Below are 26132 nucleotides of genomic sequence, written 5' to 3'. Positions count from 1 at the left end.
TTTTTGTATTTTTAGTGAGATGAGGTTTTGCCATGTTGGCCAGGCTGATCTTGAACTCCTGACCTCGGGTGATTCGCCTGCCTCGCCCTCCCAAAGTGCTGGGATTACAGACGTGAGCCACCATGCCTGGCCTGAAACCTTTTTTAAATAAATTACCCAGTCTTGGGTATGTCTTTATAGCAGTGCGAAAATGGACTAAGGCAAAGGACATATCCATAGATGATCGCAACACTTAAGAAAATCAATATTTACTGTCCTCATATACTTTTCCCTAGTCATCCAAATGTCCTTTATGAGTCCTCCCCTTCCCCGCTACCTAAATCTAAGATCCAGTCATGACTCTTTAGCTGCTATATCTTCTTAGACCCCTAATCTGAAACATTTCTACCACCTCCTTCTGATCTTTAAAAGATAACTTCTTTTTTAAAACAGTCTAATACCAACAAAACAAAACACCCACAAAGGCCAGGCACGGTGGCTCACGCCTGTAATCCCAGCACTTTGGGAGGCCAAGGCCAGTGGATCACCTGAGGTCAGGAGTTCGAGACCAGCCTGACAAACGTGGTAAAACCTCATCTCTACTAAAAATATAAAACAAATTAGCCAGGCATGGTGGCACACACCTGTAATCCCAGCTACTGGGGAGGCTGAGGCAGGAGAATCACTTGAACTTGGGAGGCAGAGGCTGCCACTGCACTCCAACCTGGGCAACAAAGCAAGATTCTGTCTCCAAAAATAAATAAATAGAATAGTCTACTAGTAATATAATCTTTGAAATCTACCTGTTTTCATAAATGCTAGATGAGTTAACTCTTCAAGAGAAAATGTATTTGTCCTTTTGGCACTTTCAGAATTAAAGATAATAGTTGATGCTAGATCAAGGATTATATTTCCCCTTAGAGGTGTTACTTCATAGTAGTGAGAATATTGTATAGTGATATATGTTTATTCAGTAGTCCACAATAGCTTAATTGGAGTAATTAAACAGTGTTTTTCATATAGTGTTTTTTTCTCTTTGGGCTTTATCTCATGTTAACAAATTTTAAAACTGTATATCAGAATGAGGAAAACTTAATTATGTTTATTTAAAATTAGAAAATAATTATACTAAGAAGCACTGGCAGCCAGGCACTGTGGCTCAACACCTATAATGCCAGCACTTTGGGAGGCCTAGGCGGGCGGATCACTTGAGGTTAGGAGTTCAAGACCAGCCTGACCAACATGGCGAAACCCCATCTCTACTCAAAATACAAAAATTAGCCAGATGTGGTGGCAGGCAGCTGTAATCCCAGCTACTTGGGAGACTGAGTCAGGAGAATTGCTTCAACCCAGGAGGCGGAGGTTGCAGTGAGCTGAGATCGTACCACTACACTCCAGCCTGGGTGACAGAGCAAGACTGTCTCAAAATGGGGAAGAAGCACTGAATAAAACATATAAGTATTGGACACTAATTGTGTAAAAATTTTTACGTGATTAAGAAAACATAATAATTCTTAATACTTTCCTTTCAATGACATTACATAAAATACGGCTATATAGGATCATAAATAATCCCAAAATTCAACAGAATTCAAGTGTGAACTAAAATGGATCTCAGTAGATTAAAACGTGGTATTTGGGCTAGTTCTTTGGTATATATTTTTGTCTACTATTTGAATAACTACTGAATTTGTGAGCTTCTGATATGGTAGTTTTGCTTTCTATATTACTTAGATCATTGTTTTTCTTCTTGTCAGATGCTAACATCAGAGAAGTCGGCCTTGAGGGGGCATTATTGATATTGCTAGACAAAGAGACAGATGACAAATTATGCCATGATATCAAAGAGACTTTAAATTATATGCTTACATCTATGGCTGTGGGAAAACTCTCCCTTTGGTTAAAGCTTTGTGAAGATGTACTTGCTGCATCAGCTGGTAAGCGTTGGTCATTATCAGTTAAATAATAAAATTGAAATTTAAGACTTTACATAAAATTGTTTACTGCTGAGAACTCATCAGTCTTGTCTAGCTGGATTCTGATTGTCTGATTGTTTCTTTCTTCAGATGAAGATTATATTTCTAGTGTTTTAGAATTCTCTTTAATTTGAACAGTATAAATCTAATACTTAAGCCTGCTGTTTTTCCCTTTTGCTGTCTTAGATGACTTTCCTATGTAAAACAAACCAAAAAGTAGAGTTATTATTTATGCTGTAAAAAGTGGGACTTAATTCATATTGTCCCCATCATTTCTATTCATACATACAATAAATATTTGAGACCAGCTGCGGTGGCTTGTGCCTTTTATCCCAGCACTTTGGGAGGCTAAGGCAGGCCATTAGCTGGGCTAGGACTACAACTCACGCCTGTAGTCCTAGCTACTCAGGAGGCTAAGATGGGAGGATTGCTTGAGCCCAAGAGGTAGAGGTTGCAGTGAACCAGTATCACACCACTGCACTCCGGCCTGGGTAATAGAGTCAGACCCTGTCTCTACATACATACATACATACATACATACCCACCCCATGCCACACATTATATGAAATTGTTTAGTCATCGTAAGAGAAAATTCTTCAAAGTTATGACATTCTGAGCAAGCCAGTTTCACTACATATAATGTTAATTTCAAATAGTATTACAAAACAGTGTTATTGCCGTAATGTCTTTAGTAATGCAAGATAATTGTTCATGAGAACGTATATGCAAATCTTTAATATTTGTATCCTTGGGGTAAGAGAGAAAATAAATAAGAGGAATAAAGAAGAGAAAAAACAGTTCTTTTCCAAGAACTGTACAAAATTTACCTGATTTAATCTTTTAACTCATCCTGTACATAGGCAATTTTATTCTGTTTTATAGAAAACAGGCCCGGAGAGGTAACCAACCCGAAGACATAGACAGATTTAGTCCTATGCCTACATAACTTTTAAAATCCACAAGCTTTCCACTGTAGTTCAGTGCTCCCAACTCCGTTGCCCAAGCCTTAAAATTTAAGGTAGCTCTCATGTCTGAATTGTGTGATAGGAAAAAAGTTAAATAAAATCCCTGGAATGTTTTGTATTCTCCTCTTTCTATCTTGATTCTTACTGGTTCCTCTCCAGTGACTGTACCTGCTGTTAAACTATTACACTATACATGTTTTATTTCTCTAATTCTCTCTTCTGTCCCCACTACTCAGAAATTGCAAGGACTTCTTTAAAAGAAAATGTTGCCTGAGTCCAGGTATTCTAGGTGAGCCATGATTGTGTAACAGAGCAAGATCTTGTCTCAAAAGAAAAAAAAAAAGAAAGAAAAGAAAAGAACATTTATATGTGCATAGATAGACTGATTACATTTTTCTGATGTCTCACTTAACTTTCTTAAATTTTACATTCATATTCCCTGAACTTGCTCTATTTTATCTTGCCATTAATTCTTCATCTTCTGTGCTTTGGCTCCATACCTTCTCAGGAAAACACCTTCCAGGCTCTGTTAACTTTGCCTTAACCTTATTTATGACATCTTTGCTATTCTAACATGCAAAAAATGTTGATATATGGGATAATATAAGAAAAGTAGTTTGTTTTGTTTCATAGCGTTAGTTCCATTTTCAGTTCGTAAACAGTTGGTAAGCTTAACAGTTAATAAGTAGAGGAAATAATTCACTACTCAGTGACTCTAGCTATCAGTACAAATTTGATACTGTAATAATAGCAATGGGTCTACCCTAAGAAAAATACTTTCAGACAGTTTGAGTAGATTCAGGAACCTTCTTAAATCCATGAAAGGCTCCAGAGTTAAAACAGCCTTCCCAATGTATCCCATACATATTCCCTACTAGAGAATTTTGAGTTTACTTAAGTACATCCATCTGCATGCAGGGGATTGATAACAGCTTTGTCATTTTGACCTGGAACAGTTATTAAAGCATCTCTTTTAGACAACTGCAGTTATTAGACCTAATTATTTGATATTGTTAAAAAAAGTGACCAATAGCAATTGATAATTGATCAGTAACAATTCTAGTCTGAATTTGAAGTCATTTTTCTGTTCCTTTTAATATAAATATATATGTGTGTATATATATATATCTTTCAATTGATTATAATTACATTTGTTCTCCTTGAATAAAAGATTTTACAGCTCTAACTTGTGTGGATACAATGCAAGAAGAAGAAGGAGATAAAGGGGATGATGCCTCAGTCCTGACCACCACACATGATGAAAAATCCCATCCTTTTACCAATCCCCAATGGGCTACTAGAGTCTTTGCTGCTGAATGTGTCTGTAGGATAATTAACCAATGTGAGAATGCTAACAGTGCACATTTTGACATTGCTTTAGCACAAGAAATGAAAAAAAGAGATTCAAGAAGTAAGTGACATAGTAATGAAAACACCAAATGATATGTGTAAACATGCTGTCTGCTTATGGTTTTAATATTAATTTTAAAAATGAAACTAGTCAGACACAGTGGCTCATACCTATAATCCCAACACTTTGGGAGGCTGAGGCAGGAGGATCCCTTGAGCCTAGGAGTTTGAAACCAGCCTGGGCAACAATGGAACATTGTCTCTACTAAAAAAATATTTTTAAATTAGCAGGGCATGGTGGTGTGCACCCATAGTTCCAGCTACTTGAGAGGCTGAGGCAGGAGGATCACTTGAGCCCAGGAGTTTGAGCTTGCAGTGAGCTATGATCACATCACTTCATGTTTAAATACATTTTTAATGATTAAACTTCTTAAATTGGCATTCACTTTAATGAACATGTGCAATGAGTTAAGTTTATAGAAAATAATTATTTCTTGGGAAATAGTATAAACATTAACTAGTTCTCAAAAATTATTTCCTGGTTTGTAACTTGGGCTAGTTTTTGCTTATAGATTATTTTAGCATCATAAATATTAACTGGAACACATTTGAGCCTTTCTCCTTGTTAAGTAAACCTGATTTTTTACAAAAACAGTAAGACCATTTTGACCACCTCTTACTGTTCAAGTGTATTATTTTTACCTATTTATGTTTGATTTTAGGGTTTGATGTCTAATTTTTCAAATTCACTTAAGCTCATGTTCAAAGACACAATACATAATATATGTGTGTGTGTGTATATATATATATATATATATATATATATGGTTGTTTTTGTTTTTGTTTGAGACAGAATCTCACCCTGTCACCCAGGCTGGAGTGCAGTGACAGCTCATTGTAGCCTCAACCTTCCAGGCTCAAACAATTCTCCCACCCCAACCTCCCGAGTAGCTGGGACTATAGGCATATACCGCCATGCCCATCTAGTTTTCACTTTTTTGTAGAAATGGGATCTTATTATGTTGCCCAGGCTGGTCTCAAACTTCTGGGCTCAAGTGACTCTCCCACCTCAGTCTCCCAGAGTGCTGGGATTATAGGCATTAGCCACTGCACCTGTCCACAGTGCGTATTTCTAAATGCCTTAGAAGTATTCTTTACCAGACAATAGAATTACAAAGCAAAAGGTTGCTATTTCCAGTCTGAGTATGATTTAGTTATCTCTGGTTTAATTATTTTTTAAGTACACATTTTTTGGGTCTCCTTATGATGAGCTCTGTACAGTTTATAAAATATACATGCTGTAGATACTTACTGATTCCTGTGCTCTCAGTTACAGTTGTGTTTGGCATTTACTAAGATATGTTGATTTCTTCTGTTAAACAATTTTCTTATATTACTCCACAGGAGATTTATTATACCAAACAATGTGTTACAGGAATGAAAGGAATTCTCATTTATCATTTCTACAGCTAGAAATGTTCTTTATGCTCTCCTCATTTCCGTGTTTGGCAAGATATGTATAAATAAGACACTGTAGTAGATATAGAGAGCCACATAAAACTTTTTTTTTAAAGGAACATTACATCTTAGCTTCAACTTGACATAAAGAGAATAAATTTCTGCTTTATTAATCAAAGCCCAAAGTCTCCTCAGTACCAACTAATGTGTTGTTATCATAAAATCTGAACAAAATTTTTATTGAAGATACTGTTAGGACTCTTAAAAGTTGCTAATTCTGCCCTGAGTAGCTGTATATAATTATTAACTTTGGAACAGTTTTTTTTGTGTATTTGGACTGTACATTAAATCCAGCTTTAAAGTATGTAGTTAACAAACAATAAAAACAGTGTATCAAGTCAGAGGTACTTAAAGTCTAGGTTATAAAATTAGAGGAGGAAAGATGATCACTTAATGTAAGTCTTAGTTCCAGCACATTTTTTTAATATTTTCTAATCTTCTTTTCTCTCAATATGTTTTTTAATCTTATAGGTGATTTTTTGGTGTTGCATCTTGCTGACTTAATTCGCATGGCTTTTATGGCTGCCACAGATCACAATGACCATCTCCGTCTATCTGGCCTTGAAATGCTGTTAGTTGTTATTCGGCGATTTGCAACTGTTCCAGAACCAGAGTTTCCAGGTCATGTGATTCTGGAACAGTATCAAGCCAATGTAAGCACTTTCTGTTAGAGAATTTTATTATTAAGCACACAGATAATAAGTCCATAAGACTAGGTGCAGTGGCTCATACCTGTAATCCTAGCATTTTGTGGGGTTGAAGCAGGCGGGTAGCTTTGAGCCCAGGAATTCAAGACTAGACAACATGCAAAACCCCATCTCTACCAACAAAAACAAAACTAGCTGGCATGGTGGTGTGTACCTGTAGTCTCAGGCTGAGGTGGGAGAATCACTTGAGCTTAGAAGACAGAGGTTACATTGAGCTGAGATTGTGCCACTACACTCAAGCCTGAGTGACAAATCCAGACGCTGTCTCAAAAAAAAAAAAGTCTGTGAAACTGTCTGAGGATGGGAAAGTTTAAAAGAAGAAAGGGGGAAAGAGAGAAAGGAAGGGAGGGAGGGAGGAAAAGAAGGAAGAGATCTGTCTATGAACCTAATTGGGATGTCACCTCATAAATTAGTGTATATCTCTGCTAACATATCACCAGTATAATCCATATATAGAAAGCACATATGTTTGAAGAAATCTTACAGCTAATACGTTATAAAGCTTCAGATCAAAGCAGAGTACATAAAACAGGTCTTTTGGGCACTGTAGTATGCCTGTAGCTCCTTAGGAGGCTGAGACAGGAAGAACACTTTAGCCAGAAGTTCCAGTCCAGCCTGGGCAACCTATGGAGACGCCCATCTCCAGGAAAAAAAAAAATTCTCGTTAAAGAAAACAAAAACAAAAAACAAGTGTTTTATAACCTTAAAGGTTAATTTTCATAATATATATAACCTCTTTCATTTTTTTTCTATACTTAGGAAGCGATTCAGATTTCTGTGGTGTTTTGTTTTTGTGTTTGTTTTTGAAACAAGGTCTTATCCTGTTGCCCAGGCTGGAGTGCAGTGGTGTAATTTGGGCTCAATGCAACCTGAAGTAGCTGTAACTACAGGTACACACCACCACACTTGGCCAATTTTTGTATTTTTTGTAAAGACAGGGTTGTACCATGTTGCCCAGGCTGGTCTTGAACTCTTGGGCTCAAGTGATCTGTCTTCCTCCAAAGTGCTGGGACTACAGGCATGAGCCACCAGGCCCAGCCCAAGGATTCAGGTTTCTATTACTGGTTGCGTAATCTTTTTAACTGATTGTTTGACTGGTCCACTGAATAATTTAGGAAGATCAAGGAAGAAAACAAAATCAGCAGCTTTCTTGTAATCCTCTAGCAGTATCATCCAAAGAGATATCTCATTATGTTCAGAAGTAACTTCTGATGGCTAGCAGTTAGGGATACCAGAACAGTTCATCAGTTGATTAGCAGTCTTGATCACTTCATTCAGCTAATACCAACATATACTTACGGACTAAGCAAAATGAAGCAATTAAATTTACGTAGAACTATCATATTAGAATATTATAATTCACCCTAATTAAGAGGAGCTCTGTTATATTTTTAGCCCTCTTAGAACTGTTAAGTGCTGGAAATACAACTCAAGTAGAAAAGAAAAATTATTATTAGCAATCTCTTAGCTGTCTCTGCTTTCTTCCACTGTGGCCTTATTCTCAGGTTTATTCTCTCTATGTGATATCAGGATGGCTTTCTTAGCACCCAGGGACTTAAAAAGATACAGTGCTTCTCTCCCAGTAATCCCAGTGAAAGTCTTGAGAGCTTTCATTATCCCAGCATGAGTCCCTGGAGCCACGCAATGCTGTCACTCCAAAATAGCAACATGGATTAAGAGTTGGGGAGAGGCTGGGCGCAGTGGCTTACACCTGTAATTCCAGCACTTTAGGAGGCCAAGGTGGGAGGATCAACAGGAGTTTGAGACCAGACTGGTCAACATGGTAAAACCCTGTCTCTACTAAAAATATAAAAATTAGCTGGGCATGGTGACATGCACCTGTAATTCCAGCTACTTGGGAGGCTGAAGCAGGAGAATTGCTTGAAACCTGGGAGGCAGATGTTGCAGTGAGCCGAGATTGCACCACTGCACTCCAGCCTGCCTGGGCGACACAGTGAGACTCGTCTAAAAAAAAGAGAGAGAGAGAGTTGGGGAGAGAAGATTGTTTCCCAAAGGAAAAATTGGGATGCTGTTATCCAAAACCAGGGGAAGATATATTGGGTAGGCAAAACAACAGTTATTCATAATACCTGTTATAAATAAATCATTTAAAATAACTTTAAAAAGAGGGAAAACTTGGACTGTCTTACTTATCGATGTTTGATATGTCATATAATTTCTTGCCAGGTAGGAGCAGCACTTAGACCAGCCTTCACTTCAGAGACACCACCTGATGTCACTGCCAAAGCATGTCAGGTAAATGGTTAAAAGATGAAGCTTAAGAAATAATCTTGGGAAGCAATCCTGTAGTTTGTATTTTTAACCATTGTTTTTCTTTATAGTTGTCTTACTGGCAATCACAGCTTACATTTTTCTTCTCAAATATAGAGAACTTCCTCTTTATTTTTGACAACTGCATGATAATCCACTATATGGATATGTTACAATTTATTTAATCAGTTTCATATTGATGGACATTGGGGTTTTTTGTCTTTCCCTATTAGAATAGTGCTGTATGAATGACCTTGGGCATGGGTCATTTCACTGGGTATAAGCGTATCTGTGAGATAAATTTCTCAATATTGAATTGATGGATTTAAGAGTGTATTAGAGGTATTTACCATTTAAATTTCCACCAGCATTGTACAAGTACCTGTTTTGCCACAGTCCCAGCGACATCGTGAGTCATCAAACTTTTAGATTTTTGTCTATATGATAGAATAAAAAGACTGTCTCAGGATAGTTTAGATTTATATTTTAAATGAGATTGAGCACTTTTTCATATACCTAAGAGCCATATAGTATAGAATTTTAAACAGTTGCTTATCTCAGACTGCGTTGTCAAACACTTAATATCTAGCCCTAGGCCAGGCACAGTGGCTCACGCCTGTAATCCCAACACTTTGAGAGGCCAGGGCAGGCGGATCACTTGAGTTAGAGGCCAGCCTGGCCAACATGGTGAAACCCAGTCTACTAAAAATACAAAAAAGTAGCCAGACATGGTGGTGGGCACCTATTGTCCCTGGTACTTGGGAGGCTGAGTGGGGAGGATCACGTGAACCTGGGAGTTGGAGGCTGCAGTGACCTGAGATCATACCACTGTACTCCAGCTGGAATGAATAAATTAATTATAAATTTAGTGGGAAAAACTAATTTTAGTCAGTTCTTTCAATTTTCTTTAATTGTACTTGGGAAATAGTTGAGTGCTTTCAGAGAACTATGTTAAATGTTTTAGGAATCTCTGTTATAACTTTCTTGTGTGTGTTCTTGCTGTAAGCTACTGGAAATATTTTATGAGATGAGACAAAAACTAAATAAATACACAGAAGAGGAAAAATAAATTTTCCTTAGAAAAAGAGAAATATCAGCTGGGGCATAGTGGCTCATTCCTGTAATCTCAGCACTTTAGGAGGCCAAGGCAAGTGGCTCACTTGGACTTAGGAATTCAAGACCAGCCTGGGCAACATAGGGATACTCTGTCTCTATAAAAATTAGCCAGGCATGGTAGTGTGTGCCTGTGGTCCCGGCTACTTAGGAGGCTGAGGTGGGAGGATCCCCTGGGCCAGGGAGGTAAGGGCTGCAGGAGCAGCGATGGTGCTACTGCATTCCAGCCTGGGCTACAGAGCAAGATCCTATCCCTAAAAAAGAGAGAGCAGTATCATGGCATCTGGAAAAACCATAGCTTGAGTGTTTGGCATTGTAGAATTAATGATACTTTGTTTTTAAGATTAAAAATACACTGTCTTCAAAACAACCAAAAATTTTTGTTGGAGTTTTATGATTTTATAGCTTCGTTTCTCAATATTAATTCATCTAGAGCTGTTCAATTTATATACTCATTAGCACTGGTTTCCTTCCTTCAACCTGAAGACTTCATTCCCTTTGGAAATGCTGACTTTGACTAACATCAGCCTCCTTCCATAGGATTTCTTGAAAGCAATAGCAATATAGTCTCAGTGTCTAGATTCTTGACATGTAAGTGAGCTCTGCTGAACTCACAATGGAGATTTTTTTTTTTTTAGAGATAGGATTTCTTAGTACTACAGGTGCACATCACCACGCCCAGCTAATTTTTGTATTTTCTTTTAGACAGAGTTTTGACATGTTGCCCAGCCTTGTCTCAAATTCCTGGGCTCAAAAAATCTGCCTGCCTCAGCCTCCCAAAGTGCTGGGATTACAGGCATGAGCCACCACACCCAGCCAAGGGAGATATTTATAATTTTAAAATATAACTTTTAATTTCTTGAAAACTAGGTTTGCAGTGCCTGGATAGCAAGTGGAGTTGTAAGTGACCTTAATGATCTACGAAGAATTCATCAGTTGCTTGTCTCATCATTAACAAAAATACAGGCTGGAAAAGAAGCTCTAAGTCACTTATATAATGAAAGTGCTTCTACCATGGAGATCTTAGCTGTGCTTAAAGCCTGGGCAGAGGTTGGTACTTCTTAATTTATAATCAATTCTGGAAATTGTTAATAAACACCTTAGGCCATAAACTGAAATTTACTATTTAAAATCAACTACAAAGAAATTCATTCTTAAGGTAAACAAAAAGAATTCCAACATGTGATGTATTTATATGTTAATATGTTGGTCAAGCATTTTTAAAAGTCTTCCATGGTCTGTTATCTTCTACTTTAAGCAGTGCCACTTATGAACCAGAGAGACTTTACAGTAGCCAGTGGAAATCAATTTTTATTGAATCTTGAATTCTTGGAAATTTGGGTCTTCTTATATGTTCTGTCAACTCTGTAGCATGTAGTTTAATGTTTTTTAATGCTCTTTTATAGAATGATTTTTTAATACTAAGTAGTAGTTATTTTCCAAGAATAAAGAAATCTTATAGTAAAATGCTATTTACTTTCCTAGTGAAGAAAGGTATGTTATTTTTATATTTATTATGCAATGTTTAAGCATTTGCAAAAGAAAAGGTAATGATATTTATAATGAATCTACATATACCCATCATCCAGCTTAAGCAGTTACCAAACATGACCAATCTTGGTTCATGTATCATTTTTTTTTTTTTTGATACAAAGTCTTGCTTTGTTGATGAGGCTAGAATGCATTCGAGCAATCTCCGCTCACTGCAACCTCCACCTCCCAGGTTCAAGCGATTCTCATGTCTCAGCCTCCCAAGTAGCTGGGGCTACAGGTGTGAACCACCATGCCCACCTAATTTTTGTATTTTTAGTAGAGACAGTGTTTCACCATGTTGGCCTGGTTGGTATCGAACTCCTGACCTCAAGTGATTCACTCGCCTTGGCCTCCCAAAGTGCTGGGACTATAAGCATGAACCACCATGCCTGGCCCAGTTCACACATCATTTTAATGATGGTATGTAACCTCAGATTTTATCTAACAGATTAACCAACATGTACAAAAGGGTTTCCTCCAGTAGAGATATTTTAAACCGGAAAGTTGTAGAATCTTTATTTTTGTCATTATTTAGGACATCCTTCATTAGGAAGTAGTTGTGCCAAGATTCGATGAACTGTACCTGGCCTGGTGCAGTGGCTCATGCTTATAATCCCAACACTTTAGGAGCCCAGTGCAAGAGGATTATTTGAGGCCAGGAGTTTGAGATCAACCTGGGAAACATACTGAGACCCCCATCTCTATATAAAATTTTAAAATTAAATAAAATAGACTGGGCACGGTAGCTCATGCCTATAATCCCAGCACTTTGGGAGGCTGAGGCAGGCAGATCACTTGATGTCAGGAGCTCAAGACAGCCTGGTCAACATGGTGAAACCCCATCTCTACTAAAAATACAAAAAGTAGGCAGGCGTGGTGATGCATGCCTGTAATCCCAGCTACTTGGGAGGCCGAGGCAGGAGAATCGCTCAAACCTGGGAGGTGGAGGTTGCAGTGAGCCAAGATGGCACCACTGCTCTCAAACCTGGGCGACAGAATCGTCTCAGAACAATAAAAATAAAATAGACTGGGCCAGGCACGGTGGCTCATGCCTGTTATCCCAGCACTTTGGGAGGCCGAGGTGGACAGATCACCTGAGGTTGGGAGTTTGAGACCAGCCTGACCAATATGGTGAAACCCCATCTCTTTAAAAAAAATAAATAAATAAATAAATAAAATAGACTGGATCTAAATCTGTGCTTTTGCTTAAGCCTGTTACCTACTCTTATTTCCTCAATAAAGATTAATAATGACTGACCAATATATTTTTCATAATTGAGGTCCATAATCCCTTATCTGAAGTCTTTGGAGCAGATATATTTGGAATTCAGACTTCAGGAGGTTTTAGAAAAGTAATACAGTGCATATTTCATATCTGTCTAGGAAGTCTGGGGCAAGAGTCTATAATCAAACACATTAATGTTTGAATATTCATACTGTGTTGTGTTTATAGATATAAATGGCCTCACATACGTTCAGTCAGTTTTGCCACCAGATTAGTTTGCCAAAAACTTAGGTTTTTTCAGAGCTTTTTGGATTTTAGAGTTGTAGATAAAAAGATAGTGCATGTTATATACTGTGTTGCATGCTTTAATATTCTATAATCCATATTAAATTTATTTGTACACTTTTTATAGAGATTTAGTAATATGTTTGAATGAAAATATTTTCACTGTTTCAGTTCAGAGATGGCTGCCTGTAGCCATATGTTAAGATGGCTTATTAGGCCATACCAGGTTAATGAGAAAGAGTGTGGTGATACAGTATTATGATTGTAAATGTGAGAAGTGGCATTATATTTACCAGATATTTGTTATCCCTAATGCATCTCATTGAAGATAGTATTTTTGGCTCTTTCTACCCCAGTTTTCTGTGTGTAGTTACACACACAGGCCTTTTTTGATATCAGTGCATTTCAAATCCAGTATGCTCAAAGATAAGTCTGCCTCTTCAGGAAGATATAAAAATTTTCTAGCACCTTTTCAGCAGATAAAAGGTTTTCCTGTTTTTAAATTAACAGGTCTACATAATTGCTGTGCAAAGACGTAAAAACCACAGACAACCTTTGAAGACTACCACCTGTTTAGAAGACAGTATCAGATATGGATCATGTTCATCAGATGGACTGCTTGACTTAGTCTACACAGATATTGGCACACTAAGCAGACTCTGGCTTGCTGCACTTCAGGATTTTGCTCTTTTAACTTTGCCTTCAGAATTTGCTTCCCAACTTCCTGCTGAAGGTAAGGAGGTAAAATACTTAGATAAGTCCTAGAGTGGCAGAGTGGCAGTAACATATTTTCTTTCTTTTTTTCGAGACGAGGTCTTACGTTGTTGCCCAGGCTAGAGTGCAGTTGCACAATTTTGGCTCACTGCCACCTCAACCTCCTGGGCTCAGGTGATCCTCCCACCTCAGCCTCCCAAGTAGCAGGGACTACAGACACATACCACCACACCCAGATAATTTTTGTACCTTTTGTAGAGATGGGTTTTGCCATGTTGCCCATGCTGGTCTCAAACTTCTATAATCCCAGTACTTTGGGAAGCCAAGGCAGGCGGATCACTTGAGGTCCAGAGTTTGAGACCAGCGTGGCCAACATGGTGAAACCTCATCTCTACTAAAAACCCAAAAATTGAACGATCAAGATGGCCGATCGCTAACATCCCGGGATTGCAGCTCTCAGGGAAGGCGCGGAGAACTAGAGGACGCCACACTTTCAGACAAAGTCTGGTCGCTCACGGAGCAGAAGATCCCCCAGTGGTGGAAACACACGAGTCGTCAGCGCGACTCTCGTGGTCGGCGCAGCGGTTCCGCCGGCACCTCGACGCGGCAGCGCTCAGCGCAGAGTAAACGGGACCGGTTCCCCTTCTGACCGAGGTTTGGAGCCCCGGGAAGGCAGAGTCGCCCACTACGGAAACAAGAAGGAAGCCCGACAGGAGAATCCTGGGCAGAAAAGCACCATCAGTTTTAAGGCCGCTGCTCTGGCCCTGGGAACTAACAACCTGGACGTCCACTCAAGAGACTTAATCTGAAAGTTGGTAATTTCAAAGACGACAGGAGGATAAATTTACAATGACGGGAAGAAACCAGCATAAAAAAGCTGAGAATACTCAAAGTCAGAACGCCTCTCCCTCTAAAGATGATCACAGTTCCACATCGACAATGGAACAAGGCTTGATGGAGAACGAGCGCCTCCTGATGACAGAATCACCTTCAAGGAATGGATAATAACAAACTTCGGTGAGTTAAAAGAACATGTTGTAGCCCAACGTAAAGAAACTAGGAACTTTGAAAAAAAGTTTGATGAAATCCTATTGAGAATAGACAACTTAGAGAGGAGTATGAGTGAATTAATGGAACTGAAGAATACAATACAGGAACTCCGAGAAGTATGCACAGGTTTAAACACTTGAATTGTTCAAGCAGAAGAAGGGATATCAGAGGTCAAAGTCCAACTTAATGAAATAAAACGTGAAGAAAAGATTAGAGAAAAAAGGATAAAAAGGAATGAGCGAAGTCTCCAAGAAATGTGGGACTATGTGAAAAGACCAAATTTACGTTTGATAGGTGTACCTGAATGCGACGGAGAGAATGAATCCAAGCTGGAAAATACCCTTCAGGATATTATTTAGGAAAATCTTCCTAAACTAGCAAAGCAGGTCAACATTCAACCCCAGGTAATACAGAGAACACCACAAAGATATTCCTCAAGAAGAGCAACCCCAAGGCACATAATCGTTAGATTCACCAGGGTTGAAACGAAGGAGAGGATACTAAGGGCAGCCAGAGAGAAAGGTCAGATTACCACAAAGGCAAGCCTATCAGACTTACAGCAGATCTCTCGGCAGAAACTCTACAGGCCAGAAGAGAGTGGGGGCCAATATTCAACATCCTCAAAGAACAGAATCTTCAGCCCAGAATTTCATATCCAGCCAAACTAAGCTTCACAACTGAAGGAAAAATAAAATCTTTTATGAACAAGCAAGAACTCAGAGATTTTATTACCACCAGGCCTGCTTTACAAGAGCTTCTGAAAGAAGCATTACACACAGAAAGAAACAACCAGTATTAGCCTTTCTAAAAATACACCAAAAAGTAAAGAGCACCAACATAAAGAAGAATTTACACCAACAAATGGATAAAACAGCCAGTCAACATCAAATGGCAGTAACCCTAAATTTAAATTGACTGAATTCCCAATCAAAAGACACAGCCAAAACCCAACGGCATGTTACATCCAGACCTGTTTCACATGCAAGGATACACAAAGACTCAAAACAAAGGGATGGAGAAAGATTTACCAACCAAATGGAGAGCAAAAATAAATGATAAATAAATAAAAAGCAGGAGTTGCAATTCTTGTATCGGATAAAATAGATTTTAAAGCAACAAAAATATAGTGGTAAAAGGATCAATGCAACAACAAGAGCTAACGATCCTAACACCCAGATAGGAGACTTAGATTCAATGAGACAGAAAATTAATAAGGATATCAAGGACTCGAACTCAGATGCAGAACAAGTAAACTTAATAAATATTTATAGAGCTCTCCACTTCAAATACACAAAATATACATTCTTGTCAATACCACATCACACCTACCCATTAGTTTAAATGAAACATTGATTGGCCATTATTTATACCCAATTTTTTTCAAAATAAAGCAATATTTCCATTTACTCTCCCTCTTTCTCTTTCTCTTTCTTCCTCTCCTTTACTTATTTTTTTTTTTCTTTCCTTTTCTCAAAAAAAAAAGAAATCAACTTGTAAACCTCTAGATCCAGGTCGGCAATGTCTCTTTCATTGCTTGATTTCCTTTCTTCTCTTCCCTCCCTCCCTCCCTCCCTCCCTCCCTCCCCGCTTCCTCCCTTCCTTCCTTCCTTCCTTCATCCTTTCCTTCCTCCCTACCATCCTTATTCCCTTCCTTCCTGCCTTCCTCCCCCCCAATAAAAAAAAAAAAAAAAACCCAAAAATTAGCCTAGTATGGTGGTGAGTGCCTATAATCCCTGCAACTCAGAAGGCTGAGGCAGGAGGATTGCTTGAACCTAAAAGGTGGAGGCTGCAATGAGCTAAGATTGCACCACTGCACTCCAGCCTAGGTGATAAGAGTGAGACTCTGTCTCAAAAAAAAAAGAGAGATACACCCACCGGCAACTTGTTTTCATTATCAAGAGATAACTACCATATTATCATACTTAATAATTTTTGCCAATCAGATGGCTATGAAATAATATTTCGTTTTCTTTTTTTTTTTTTGATTGTGATCAAATTTTATAATTAAACCTAATGAGGGCACTAGACACTTCTCAAGTAAGAGTGTGTCAATTACAGCGCTCCCCTACTCTAAGTATTCACAAGGAGACAGATAAACAGTTTTTTTATTCCTCCTCCTCCTCTTCATCTTTCTCTTCCACTTTTTTCCAGGCAACTTTATCAGGACCCTTTGCACCATCAAACTTTCCTTTCGACTTATAGTCAACAACATTCTTCTCATACTTCTCCTTCAGCTTTGCCGCCTTAGTGATGTAAGGCTGCTTTTCGCTGTCATTTAGGTTATTCCACATCTCACTCAGCTTTTTTGCCACATTTCCAATAGAGATGCCAGGGTTTGTGGATCTGATCTTGGAGCAGAATTCTGAGCAGAACAGGAAGAAACCAGATGGTGGCCTTTTGGGGGCATTAGGATCCTTCTTCTTCTTACCTCCCTTAGCTGGGCCATAATCCTTCATTTCTCTATTATAGTGCACTTTATCCGCCTTTGCCATTTCATCAAATTTAGATTTCTCTTTCCCAGACATTTCTTCCGCCTCTCAGAACATTTCTTGGAAAATTCTGCAAAATTGACGGGGACCTCTGGGTTTTTTTCTTCTTATGTTCTTCTCTGCACGTCTGCACAAAGAAGGCATAAGCAGACATCTTGCCCTTTGGTTTCTTGGCGTCACCTTTAGCCATCCTGACTGTATTGTTCACTAGTCTCTGTTTTATTTTCTTATTTCCTTGATTGAGAATCTTTAAATTGCTTCTTCCATAAATAACCTAATCATAATCTTTGGCTGCCTGTAGCCGTATATTAAGATGGCTTATTAGGCAATACCAGGCCTAATACTATCTGCTATTTGCTATTTTTTGTTTTCTTCCTGATTGTTTAATCCTTTGTGTGTATATATATACACAACACTGTTCCTTTATGGTTGCATGTCTTGTATTTCCTCTTAGCCTGTAACTTGTCCTTTTCTTTTACCTTTTTTAAACTAATGTAAGCTGAGTGTGATGTAGTTTACCTGTAGTCCCAGCTACTGGGGAGGCTGATGTGGGAAGATCCCTTGAGCCCAGGAGTTGGAGGCTGCAGGCAGCTATGATTGTGCCACTGCACTTCAGCCTGAGTGACAGAGCAAGTCCCTCTCTTAAAAAAAAAGGAATGCAATCGATCACTCGTTTATGGTTTATGTTTTTGTATGTTACCAGATATATTTTTAAACGTAAGATCATAAAGACATACAAGCTTTACAGTTTTGCCTTCTACATTTTGAACTATGGTAGAACTGGAATTTATTTTGTGTGTGGAATGGGGATAGGATTCTTATTTTTAGTCAGTTACTAATACTGCATTTTATGGGTTGGTTACTTTGTAGCCACCCTTAATCTTCTTCATGTTATTCCACAATGTCTTGGCTATCATTGTATTTTTACTTTTTTTTTTTTTTTTGAGATGGAGTTTCGCTATTGTTACCCAGACTGGAGTGCAATGGCATGATCTCGGCTCACCGCAACCTCTGCCTTCTGGGTTCAAGCAATTCTCCTGCCTCAGCCTCCCGAGTAGTTGGGACTACAGGCATGCACCACCATGCCCAGCTAATTTTTGTATTTTTAGTAGAGACGGGGTTTCACCTTGTTGACTAGGATGGTCTCGATCTCTTGACCTTGTGATCCACCCATCCAGCCACCCAAAGTGCTGGGATTATAGGCGTGAGCCCCCACACCCAGCCTGTATTTTTACTTTTTGATAGGAATTTTAGGATGAGCCTGTAAAGTTCTGTTAGTTTTGTGTGTGTCTATTTGGTTTGTTTGTTGGTATGTTTGTTTTTAGAGACAAGGTCTTGCTGGGTTGCCCAGGCTGGAGTGCAATGACTGTTCACAGGAGCAATCATAGTGCACTATAGCCTGGAACTCCTGGGCTCAAGTGATCCTCCCACCTCACCTTCCAAAGCAGCTGGGACTATGGTGTACATCATGGTGCCCAGCCTGGTTCTATTAGAATTTTCATTGGAATTATGCACAAAAAGATATGTGGAGTCTTTGTTGTACTTTTCAGTAGCATAAAAGTGGAAACAAAATAAAAATCAACTTATTTATTTACACAACAGAAAAATGAATTGACAGACATACAGCAACTATAAGTAAATCTTAAAAACATAATGTTAAGTGAAAAAAAACTTTTTTTTTTAAGATGGAGTCTGGCTCTGTGGCCCAGTCTGGAGTGCTTGATCTCACTCACTACAACTTGCACCTTCCAGGTTCAAGCAATTCTCCTGCCTCAGCCTCCTGAGTAGCTAGGACTATAGGTGTACACCACCGTACCCAGCTAATTTTTGTGTTTTTAGTAGAGATGGGGTTTCTCCATGTTAGCTAGGCTGGTCTCGAGCTCCTGACCTCAGGTGATCTGCCTACTTTTTGATAGGAATTTTAGGATGAGCCTGTAAAGTTCTGGATGCGTAATAAAGGATGCATGTAAGCCAGGCATGGTGGTACACGCCGGTAGTCTCAGCTACTCAGGAGGCTGAAGTAGGAGGGTCATTCGAGCTGAGGAGTTTAGGGGCAACATGGACAACATAATGAGACTCCATCTAAAAAAACAAAAAGGATACATAAAGTATGATGCCTTTTAAGTAAACTTTTAAATACAAAAAATAATAGCATGTGTTATTATTGAATACATACATTATTGTGAAAGTATAAGACCATATCTAGGAGTCATTCTTACTGACTTGAGAAAAGTAGTCATGGAAGGAGGAGCAAGATTTAGTGGCATAACAAACTCTTAGGTTTTTTAAGGAAAAAATTGGTTGGGTGCTGAGACTTATGCCTGTAATCCTATCACTTGTGCGGGCTAAGGTGGGCAAATTGCCTGAGCTCTTGGGAGTTCACTACCAACCTGGGCAACATGGTGAAACCCCATCTCTACTAAAATACAAAAAATTAGCTGGGCGTGGTGGTGCACACCTGTAGTCCCAGCTACTCAGAAGGCTGAGGTGGGAGAACCACTTGAACCCAGAAGTTGGAGGTTGCAGTGAGCCAATATCATGCCACTATACTCCAGCGTGGGCAACAGAGTGAGACTCTGAATTTTAAAAAAAAAGAGAGATACTTAAGAAAATCAGAAATGTTCATGTCCATCTTAGAAGTGGTTAAATGTGTATTGGTATTTATTTTAATCACACATATACATATATTTTGTTTTAAAATATTTATGATTGAATTATAAAAAGATACAAATTAGGCTGCAAACTTTTTATGATCAGCCCTATGACCTATCAGTTTTACTCCCAGGAAAAATAAGAACATTGGTAACAAAATATTGATAACATAGCAGCATGAATGAATCTCTAAAAATGTTGTTATTTTGTTAACAAAATGTTAGTTACAAACAAGTAGATACTATATATGTGATTCTATTTATATAAAGTTCAAGAATAGGCAGAATTAATCTGTGCTGATAAAAATTAGAAAGTTGTTGCCTTAGAGTATAGGGAACTGACTAAAAAAGGGTACAAAGGAACTTTCAGATTGATGGAAATGGTCTATATCTTGCAACAGAAAAAAGAGAAAATATATTGGAAGCTAATCTCTTTTATTTCTCCTGAAACTGTCTGCTTTAGGTGGTGCTTTTTACACAGCAGAGACTAGTGAAAATGCAAAATTGCATTATTACAACTCTTGGGCGCTTATCCTCCATGCTACAGCATTGTGGCTTACAAGCACGGGCTTTGTTGTTGCTGACCCAGATGAAGGAGCATCTCATCTCTCCAGGCCTGTAACACCAACTTCCATGTGTCAGGGTTCATCATCTGGGGCTACCATAAAGTCCCCTGAGGATGTCTACACTGATAGATTCCATCTTATTTTAGGTCAGTTAAACCACTTATACAACCCTGGAGGGGTTATTCTTTAATTTAGCCTTATTTTATTTTTAGAGATAGGATCTTATTTTGTTGCCCAGGCTGGAGTAAAGTGCCATGATCATAGCTCACTGCAGCCTCCAACTCATGAGCTCAAGTAATCCTCACACCTTAGCCTCCTGAGTAGCTAGAATTATAGGCATATACCACCACCCCTTGCTAATTATTTTTTGTAGGGACAGGATTTTGCTGTGTTGCCCAGGCTGGTCTTGTTCTCCTGGCCTGATCCACCCACCTTGGCCTCCCACTTGCTGGGGTTACAGGTTTGAGTCACCATGCCTGGCAACTTCTGTCTCTCTAGATATATATAAAATATCAATATACTGAGGTTTTCCCCCTTGTTGTCAAAGATTGGAAGGTTCTAGAAAACATGCTTAATATTGCAAGCAAATATTAAAGATAAAAATAAGATTTTTAGATTTATGATGCTTAATTAGCTCATTTTTTAGCCTTCTTGGAACTTTATTTTAAACATGAGATATATTTCTAAGATAATTCAGTGAGCTTCTAGAATAAATGGAATACATTTTTTAACATACTTAACCTATTTCTGAGAAAACAAACTATATGACCATTACTTATCAAGAAGTTATTGATTAAATGAGGTTTTAAAAGTAAATGATTAAATTAAGTAAGATTATGGTTCCTGGGTTTCTATTATTCATTCCCAGGCCAGACATGACCAGATTCCTGTATCTTGAGCATATTAAAAACTTGTTTTCAGTTGCCATAGGATGAGAGCTTTTTAAAAACAAACTTTTATAGAATGAAGGATTGCAGATTTACTACAAGCATAAGCTATTCAATTCAACTGAGTTCAGATTTTTGATGCACCTAATTATGACTGACCTTGAACAAATTAAATTACTAAAGCTCACAATTATTGTCAATTAAAAATAATATATAAATTAGTTTAGGTCTCTGCTCATCTATCTCAGAATTAGTGTCAATAATAGTGCCTACTTTTCAACTATTAGGAGAATTTAATCAAAAGATGTATGTAAAAGCACAGTGGTTGATACATGACAATCACTCAATTAATTTTAGCCAAAGTAAAGTTAGGAACTCCATATGTTTTCTGGTGCAATTTTATTGTAATTTTTGCAGCTTTGAACTGTTTCATAGCAACTAAGCAACTAGTGCACAGGCCTTGTTTAGATTATTATTTTTGTACATGTAGATAGAAACAAACTATTAAGTGACTTGCTTTGTCATTTAATTGTTTAATCTTCAATTCATTGTGATTTATTTGCATTACCTTCTTACTGTGTTTATATCTTACCAAAATAATAGATTAATTACTTAATTTCATAAACTAATAATTTGAAAGAAGCCTCCTCTTTTTTGGTTTCCACAGGAATCAGCGTGGAATTTCTATGTTCCTTACGTTCAGACGCAACTATGGAAAGCATAACTGCTTGTTTACATGCATTGCAGGCACTTCTAGATGTACCTTGGCCCAGATCAAAAATTGGCAGTGATCAGGTGATTTCTCTGGGTTTTTTTTTGTTTGTTTGTTTGTTTGTTTGTTTTTGGTAAGGCTTCTGCAGACTTTAAGGAAGAGAAACATGTTCAGGTTTCTATAGTTAACAGAAAGTAAACGCAGAGAAATTTTTTTAAAAACTGTACAGCCGCACAGCTAGGCCTTTGAACCAGAATGCCATAACATATGTATTGACCCAGAAGCAGTCATGCACAAAAGTGACTCTGCCACTTTTCTGTCTCTGCTTCTTTCTGCAGTGATGGGAAGGTTCTGTATTGCATTGTCCAGGACAGTAGCCATTAGTTACATGTGACATTTATTCTTTGTTTCTTTTTGCTTCTGCATACCCTGTTCTTTGTATATATACCTATATCTTATATTCCATTCTCCAAGAGAGAATCTAATGAGTTGATGTACTTACTGTCCATTACAAAGTACTCCAATTGGCTGAGTTCTCCCTCCAGGTCTTTTTAAGAGATTGCTTACTAGCCTATAGATGGAGTCTGGCACTAATATCCAACTTGGATGTGGCCATAGGAAAAGGATTCCTGTACAAAGTATGGTACTTCTTTGACTGCTTTTCTCAAGGGCAAGTATGCATTGGGCAGATACTCATGTTTTATCCAGTATATTACTTTTGTTATTGACACTTGGATGTTAAGATAAATGAGTAGTATGATTTCCTTTCCACAGACTGTCTGTTATTTAAGTGTTTAATACTAACTTTTATTAGATTTAAAGGTTGCTGACTTGGATTGGACTTGAATAAATCTTAAACCCTTTGTGCTTGTTTTCTCTGTTAAAACAAGTATTATAATGACAGATTTACTTTATTATTTTCAAAGATGAAAGAAAGCAACCAAGACTAATCAATATAAGAGAGAAGAGAAAATGGAATATTTCTATAGTATATTTTATTGTGTAGTCATTCTATGCTTATTTGCTCACAATTACTTTTAAAGTCGTTACTTCTCCCTCATTATTTATTATTACTAGAAAACACTCTTAATAATATAAATCTGTGAATCTACATGTCAGTCATATATTCTTTTAGCCAAATTTCCCATCTTGTTTTAGAAATTTCCTTTTCTGTTTTGTGTGAAAATGATCTTTTGTCATAACACCATCTCCCACAAGATTTGACAGAACGCAATCTGGAGTTGATTTTTTCTTTAATTTTTATTTATTTATTTTTGAGACAAAGTCTTCTTGTTGCCCAGGCTGGAGTGCAGTGGCACAATCTCAGCTCACTGCAATCTCTGTACTCTCCTGCCCCCCAGGTTCAGGTGATTCTCCTGCCTCAGTCTCCTGAGCAGCTAGGATTACAGATAACTGTCACCACGCCTGGGTAATTTATGTATTATTAGTAGAGACAGGGTTTCACCATGTTGGCCAGGCTTGGTCTCGAACTTGTGGTTTCATGTGATCCACCCACCTCTGCCTCCCAAAGTGCTGGGATTATAGGTGTAAGCCACCTCACCTGGCCTCTGGAGTTGATTTAAAATGGAGCAAGTGCTACTTTATTGTACTAATACTTTCGTTTTTTTGTGAGCAATTTGTTACATTCTCTTTTTCTGAATTTTTTCATGGCATTTAGCATTGTATTTTTTACAGAAGAAATGTATAATTTCTAATACAGTGTCCTCTACATATTTTCTGTGATAGGACTTGGGTGTAGAATTGCTAAATGTTCTACATCGAGTAATTTTGACCAGAGAATCACCTTCTATTCAATTGGCTTCACTTGAAGTGGTAAGGCAGATTATCTGTGCTGCTCAAGAACATGTGAAGGAAAAAAGACGAAGTGCAGAAGGTAAATGTTAATCTTTAATGCCAAGTTAACCAAATAGCATCATTCTTTTGTGAAGTATTATTTAATGTATCTATATGGTTTTCATAATCTTTTGTGTGTGGTACAAATAAAACATGTCTAGGCATGGCCTTATTTTACTTTCTGTGCTCTACATTTAGAGAAACTTACCTAGTAATAAACTATAGAAGTGATCCCTGAAAGTACTGTCTATGCATGGCTTTATTGATTTATTTTGGGAGACAGGGTCTTACTCAGGTTGCCCAGGCTTGAGTGCAGTGGCACGATCTTGGCTCACTGCATCCTCACCCTTACAGGCTCAGGCGATTCTCCCACCTTAGCCTCCTGAGTACTTGAGACTACAGGCACACGCCACCGTGCCTGGCTAAGTTTTTGTATTTTTTAGTAGAGACAGGGTGTGGCCGTGTTGCCCAGCCTAGTCTCTCAAACTCCTGGACTAAGGCAATCCACCCACCTCAGCCTCCCAAAGGGCTGGGATTACAGGCATGTGGCACCACGCCTTACCTGGCATGGCTTTAAATCCTCTCATTTACCTCTATGTTAGTTTAGATATTGTCAGTATTTAAACTACTATTCTTTTGGGGAAATGAGAATTTTAACAAAATCTGGAAGAAATAAATCCCTTACACTACCAGAATACTTGCTTTAGCTGTGTTTACCAATGTGAATGGAAAGAACTTACCTTTGCAGATTGTTCATTTACAAGTCTAATATGGTATTAAATAGTTTACCACTTAAGATTATAGTTGACTACATATTTTAGAAAACCCAATATAACAGTGGATTTAAATCCCAAAGATGTATTTGCTCATCTGAAAAGGCAGCCAGAGGTAGGCAGTCTAGGGCTGGTATGGTATCTTCTTAAAGATGTTAAGGACATAAGTTTCTTTCTGCCAAGCCACCATCAATACCTAAGGTCACAAGGTAATTTCTGGAGCTCTAGCTATCAGGTTTACAGTCTTGATAGCAAGAAGGAGTTAACCAGGCGATATTGTAAGGGTGACAGAATTAAAAAGACTTCTTTTGACCTATTGCAATAAGAAGTCATAATAAAGATGATTACTTTTACCTTCATAACTTCTTTCTCTCTTGAGTCTTTTAACACCCAAAATTTAGTCATTAAATGTATTTCCTGGCTGAGTGTGGTGGCTCATGCCTGTAATTCCAGCACTTTGGGAGGCCAAGGCGGTTGGATCATTTGAGATCAATAGTTCAAGACCAGCTTAGCCAACATGGTGAAACCTTGTATCTACTAAAAATACAAAAATGATCCAAGCATGACGGTGTACGCCTATAATCCTAGCTACTTGGGTAGCTGAGGCAGGAGAATTGCTTGAACCCAGGAAGCAGAGGTTGCAGTGAGCCAAGATCACACCACTGCACTCCAGCCTGGGTGACAGAGTGAGACTCCATCTCACAAAAATTAAAATAAAATAAATGTATTACCTGTAACAGGATTGAACTAAATTGCCATCTACCAGAAGCAAAGCAAGTATAAAGTATTTATTAAACACTATTCTTTCTGTCTTTTAGTTGATGATGGAGCTGCTGAAAAGGAAACTCTGCCAGAGTTTGGAGAGGGAAAGGACACCGGAGGACTTGTGCCTGGGAAGTCTTTGGTGTTTGCAACACTGGAATTGTGTGTATGCATTCTAGTTAGACAGCTCCCAGAACTAAATCCTAAATTGACAGGTAGTCCAGGAGTAAAAGCTACAAAGCCACAGATGCTATCAGAGGATGGAAGTAGATTGGTTTCAGCTGCGTTGGTTATCCTTTCTGAACTTCCTGCAGTGTGCTCTCCTGAAGGTATGCTGTGGTATGTGATTGATTTACTTGACCTAGAAGAGAAATGGTTTTAATGGATAATGGAGTCTAGCTGCTTTCTTTTTAAATGAATGCTGATCCAAACATTTGAGTATTGTCTTTAATCCTCTAAGATTAGGATTACATTTTAATAAATTGTTTTACTAAAAGAGTGAAAATATAGAGGGCTAGGCGTGGTGGTTCACACTTGTAATCCCTGCATTTTGGGAGGCCATGTTGGGTGGATCACTTGAGGTTGGGAGTTCTAAACCAGCCTGATGAACGTGGTGAAACTCCATCTCTATTAAAAATACAAAATTAGTCAGGCGTGATGGCACATGCCTATAATCCCAGCTAGTCAGCCTAAGGCAGAAGAATCGCTTGAACCCAGGAGGTGGAGTTTGCAGTGAGCCAAGATAGCACCAT

The 26132-nt window shown here is 38.3% G+C and overlaps 1 protein-coding gene and 1 pseudogene across 50 annotated transcripts in view; one reads left to right on the top strand and one right to left on the bottom strand.

Annotated features, from left to right (window-relative positions):
• Positions 1-26132, top strand: part of HEATR5A (HEAT repeat containing 5A) — a 137026-nt gene that overhangs the window by 98643 nt on the left and 12251 nt on the right. For all 50 annotated transcript variants that reach the window (XR_013521129.1, XR_013521128.1, XR_013521127.1 and 47 more), the window contains 10 exons: positions 1737-1916; positions 4092-4331; positions 6260-6441; positions 8683-8751; positions 10750-10929; positions 13433-13655; positions 20290-20538; positions 21947-22074; positions 23738-23885; positions 25437-25709. Coding sequence is in view for 47 of the 50 variants with exons in the window: in XM_078334736.1 (XP_078190862.1) it covers positions 1737-1916; positions 4092-4331; positions 6260-6441; positions 8683-8751; positions 10750-10929; positions 13433-13655; positions 20290-20538; positions 21947-22074; positions 23738-23885; positions 25437-25709 (1872 nt within the window). In the remaining 3 variants the exon portion in view is untranslated. The remainder of the gene's footprint in view (positions 1-1736; positions 1917-4091; positions 4332-6259; positions 6442-8682; positions 8752-10749; positions 10930-13432; positions 13656-20289; positions 20539-21946; positions 22075-23737; positions 23886-25436; positions 25710-26132) is intronic.
• LOC118145191 (small nucleolar RNA U3) lies at positions 24017-24095 on the bottom strand (annotated as a pseudogene).

The sequence above is a fragment of the Callithrix jacchus genome, chromosome 8, assembly GCF_049354715.1.
Source record: "Callithrix jacchus isolate 240 chromosome 8, calJac240_pri, whole genome shotgun sequence".
In the NCBI taxonomy this organism is placed as follows: domain Eukaryota; kingdom Metazoa; phylum Chordata; class Mammalia; order Primates; family Cebidae; genus Callithrix; species Callithrix jacchus.
The sequence above is the reverse complement of the archived record's forward strand: the minus strand, read 5'-3'. Positions and strand labels throughout refer to the sequence as shown.